The sequence below is a fragment of the Dromiciops gliroides genome, chromosome 3, assembly GCF_019393635.1.
Source record: "Dromiciops gliroides isolate mDroGli1 chromosome 3, mDroGli1.pri, whole genome shotgun sequence".
In the NCBI taxonomy this organism is placed as follows: domain Eukaryota; kingdom Metazoa; phylum Chordata; class Mammalia; order Microbiotheria; family Microbiotheriidae; genus Dromiciops; species Dromiciops gliroides.
This window is the reverse complement of record NC_057863.1, coordinates 565807709-565812335: the sequence shown is the minus strand read 5'-3', so window position 1 is coordinate 565812335 and position 4627 is coordinate 565807709. Positions and strand designations below refer to the sequence as shown.

At 46.8% G+C, this 4627-nt stretch overlaps 1 protein-coding gene across 1 annotated transcript; it reads left to right on the top strand.

Moving 5' to 3' along the window:
• Positions 1-323: 323 nt before the first annotated feature.
• On the top strand, positions 324-1886 carry LOC122750168 (glucose-6-phosphate 1-dehydrogenase-like). Its single transcript, XM_043996839.1, has one exon. The coding sequence runs from the start codon at positions 339-341 to the stop codon at positions 1884-1886; it is 1548 nt and encodes a 515-aa protein (XP_043852774.1). The 5' UTR covers positions 324-338.
• The last annotated feature ends 2741 nt before the right edge of the window (positions 1887-4627 follow it).

Below are 4627 nucleotides of genomic sequence, written 5' to 3'. Positions count from 1 at the left end.
GGAGGCTCATAGAGAATCTTTGGAAGTAAAGAGATTTATTAGGAGAGAGATGTAATATGGACAGGAGCCAGAATCACTAAGGAGATTGTCTAGCTGAGTAAGAGAAGAGCTGAGATTTTCTGTTTACAAACAAACAAACAAAAAAGGAGCTGGGAGGGGCAAATCTAGTGGAAGGGAAACAACTGGGAAAGAGTGCCTGGGTATGAATAGCACCCATCCTTATCAATATATCATCTCCCTGAAGCATTAACTGGAGTGGAGCTTCGGGCCTCATTGTCACCTTTCCTCTGGTAGATCAGCAGCAGATCCAGCACCCAGGGGCAAACACTGAAAACAGTATGGCTGAACAAGTAGCCCTGTGCCGGACTCAGGTGTGTGGGATTCTCCAGGAAGAACTGTACCAGGGTGATTCCGTCCACCAGTCGGACACACACATATTCATCATTATGGGAGCTTCGGGTGACTTAGCAAAGAAAAAAATCTACCCTACGATCTGGTGGCTGTTCAGGGATGGGCTCCTCCCTGAAGACATCTTCATTGTGGGCTATGCCCGTTCCAACCTCAGTGTGGCCGACATCCGGAAGCAGAGCGAACCCTATTTGAAGGCCACTCCAGAAGAGAAGCAGAAGTTGGAAGCTTTCTTCTCTCGAAATTCCTACCTGGCAGGCCAGTATGATGAGCCGGCCTCCTTTCAGAGGCTCAATGCCCACATGAATGCTCTGCATCATGGGCTGCAGGCCAATCGCCTCTTCTACTTAGCCTTACCACCCACTGTCTATGAAGCCGTCACTAAGAACATCAAAGAGACATGCATGAGCCAGGTAGGCTGGAACCGGGTCGTTGTGGAGAAGCCTTTTGGAAAGGATCTGCAGAGCTCTGACAAGCTGTCAAACCACCTTTCCTCACTCTTCCATGAGGACCAGATCTACCGGATCGATCACTACCTGGGCAAGGAGATGGTGCAGAACATCATGGTGCTACGATTCGGTAATAGGATCTTTGGACCAATCTGGAACCGAGACAACATTGCCTGTGTGATCCTCACTTTCAAGGAGCCCTTCGGCACTCTGGGCCGCGGGGGCTATTTTGACGAGTTTGGGATCATTAGAGATGTGATGCAGAACCACCTCTTACAGATGCTTTGCCTAGTAGCCATGGAAAAGCCGGCCTCCACTAACTCTGATGATGTCCGCGATGAAAAGGTAAAGGTCCTGAAGTGTATCTCAGAGGTGAGAACGACTAATGTGGTCTTGGGCCAGTATGTGGGGAACCCAGATGGCAAAGGGGAAGCCATCAAAGGCTATCTGGATGACCCCACGGTGCCCCAGGGTTCCACCACTGCCACCTTTGCTGCTGTGGTCCTCTATGTGGAAAATGAAAGATGGGACGGTGTCCCCTTTATCCTTCGCTGTGGAAAGGCCCTGAATGAACGCAAAGCAGAGGTACGGCTTCAGTTCCGGGACGTGGCTGGTGACATCTTCCAGGGCCAGTGTAAGCGGAATGAGCTGGTGATCCGCGTGCAGCCCAGTGAGGCTGTCTACACCAAGATGATGACCAAGAAGCCAGGGATGTTCTTCAACCCTGAAGAGTCGGAGCTGGACCTGACCTATGGCAACAGATACAAAGATGTGAAGCTGCCTGATGCTTATGAGCGCCTCATCCTGGACGTCCTCTGTGGGAGCCAGATGCATTTTGTGCGCAGTGACGAGCTTCGGGAAGCCTGGAGGATCTTTACACCGCTGCTGCACCACATCGAGAGGGAAAAGATCCAGCCCATCGCCTATGTCTATGGCAGCCGAGGCCCTCCCGAAGCGGATGAGCTGATGAAGAAAGTGGGCTTCCAGTACCAGGGTACCTACAAGTGGGTCAACCCCCACAAGCTCTGAGGCTGCCCTGTTAATTGTTTTATTTTAATACAAAAAAAGCTGTCTCCCCCTGTGATGGGGCCAAGAGTCGAGCTGAGGAGCTCTGCTCCCTATTTGTTATGCAATTGAAATGCATTTCAAAATAAATCAATAAGTTCAGAATCTCAAACCTTTGTTTCTTCAGTTTTGTCAGATTTCATTCATCACATTCTTTTTTTTTTAGGGGGGGGGGAGGAAGGCAGGTGATGGGGGTTAAGTGACTTGCCCAGGGTCACACAGCTAGTATCAAGTGCCTGAGATCAGATTTGAACTCAGGTGCTCCTGAATTCAGGGCCGGTGCTTTTTTAGTAACAGGGTAGAACAGAATGGCTGCTGAAGTTAATTAGGTCACTGCATTCCACCAGCTAATGTTGTTTTGTGAGGCTCATATCTGTAAATCAGGTGATACATTGAAGGAATGGTGAGGCTAGAGTGATAAATATATGAGCAACTGCCACAACCTCCCTCCAGGTGGTCATTAGTTACCATGCAAGAGGCTGGGCTTGTCAGGGCAGCCAGTGAAGGGAATAGATCTCAAAATGGAAGTGGGGAGTATATGTCCATACAGGGACAGCCCCCACTCTCCTGCTAAATACACCTCTGAATAGGCTCCACAACCTCTCTGTGACCATCCAAGTACTCAATTCTCTTTATTCCCACTTAGCTCTGAAGCTGCTCTATGCAGTTGTGAATTCAAGTAAGGGAGAAAATGTAGTACATGATACTGACTGAAATTAGCACCACCAGGAAAACCAGTGTTCACAGTGAGGACAGCCTTTTTTTTTTTTTTTTTTTTTTTGCCGGGCAATGAGGATTAAGTGACTTGCTCAGGTCACACAGCTAATACTCATCAAGTGTCTGAGGCTGAATTTGAACTCAGGTACTCCTGGATCCAAGGCCAGTACTTTATCCACTGCGCCACCTATCTGCCTCCCAGGACAGCCGTTTTTATGAAAGAAGGATGAGACAAAACTACATTTATGGCTATACTGGGGCCCAAATTCAACTTTTGAAAATCCTCATTTATATCTTTAGAGATGTGGGGTATTATGGAAATGGATGAATGGAGGTACTATCAGATGAGGTTGGTTGAGAAAGTTATTCCTAGAACCTAAAGTTCAGAAATCAGGTTATTCCCTTGAGAGGGACAACTATGTGGGATGAAGAGGAGAGGCGGAGCAAAGCTTAAAGACTGGCTCAGCTCCAACCGCACTTGGCCCTTTCCACCAGGGAGAATCTCCAAGTGCTGACAGCTAGCTGTGCAGGGTCTTCCTGGTTGGAGAATTGGATTGGGGACAGCTTGGACATCACAGCTGCAGGAGTGACTTTAGGGTAGTTGGACCAGAGAGGTCCTGCACTGCCTACTCCTGACTCAGAGTCCTAAGAACCTGTGCCGTGCGATACAACAGAAGGATCTTGGGCACCCAGCCAAACTTGTTTACTCAGGCACCAGACTCTCTCTTGGCCTCTCACCGGCTCTAAGCAGAGGACTTCGAGGCACCCCCCCCATCACCCCCCAACCCCCCCCCCTTGCCTCCCCCTTCCCCCCAAGATGTCTAGGTCCTTCATCTAAAAACGTGGGTTAAGTATTGGTAACCATTACATGAGGAAACAAAGATGAGGTGGGATCTATGAACAGGATCACAGAACTGGGAGGCAATTTGGCATGAACTGTTCCAAACCATTTTCTGCATTTCTTTGTTTTTAATCACCTGGTATTATTGGCACATTGGAAAAGTAAGGTTCCCCCCCATCCCCCCCACACACTTCCTATAAGCTGATAAAATGGGGGAGAGGACAAGTAACTTAAACTTCACTGATGCATAAATCTTGTCTACAATATCTTTTACAGGTGGCTATTTCTTTTTTGTGGGTCATGGCTCTTATAATCATTGTTAAGCTAGTTGTTTTTTTTTTTTTTTTGCAAGGCAGTGGGGGTTAAGTGACTTGCCCAGGCTCACACAGCTAGTAAGTGTCAAGTGTCTGAGGCTGGATTTGAACTCAGGTACTCCTGAATCCAGGGCTTGGTTCTTTATCCACTGTGCCACCTAGCTTCCCCTGTTAAGCTACTTGAAAGTTTGATGTTTCCAATGAAGGACAATGAAAAAAATCCTTTCCCAAGGGGTACTTCATTGTCTCTGGGCACAATAATGGAAAATGCCTGCTCAACCTGAAGTTACATATTTTTTCTCAGAATATTCCCCAACCCCACACTTAGATTCGGAGTTTCCTGACCTTTTGAGAACTGCAGGAGTACTTCATTGATCTCTTAATCTTCTACCTCCCTCTCCCAGGTAGTTTTGTAGTTTTGATTTTTCTGTATTCTCCAAATATTAGAAATACTTTAAGCTATTAGGGGCATTTGTGAGGAAATTGGGGCATCCTTTTTCAAAGGTTCTTAACCTAGGACCCTTAATATTTTTTCCAGACTAAATTCAGTATTTATTTAATTTTTTAACTGGGATAAACATTTTTATTTATAGTTTTTGTTTCCAATTTTTATCTCTCCTTCCCTCCCTCTCCCGCCGCTAACTGAGGTGGCAAGCAATCAGATATGGGTTATACACATATGATTATTCATGAAAAGTATTGCCATATTTGTCATTTTGTACAAGAAAACCTGATTAAAAGAAAACAATGGGGGCAGCTAGGTGGCACAGTGGATAGAGCACTGGCCCTGGATTCAGGAGGACCTGAGTTCCAATCCAGCCTCAGACACTTAA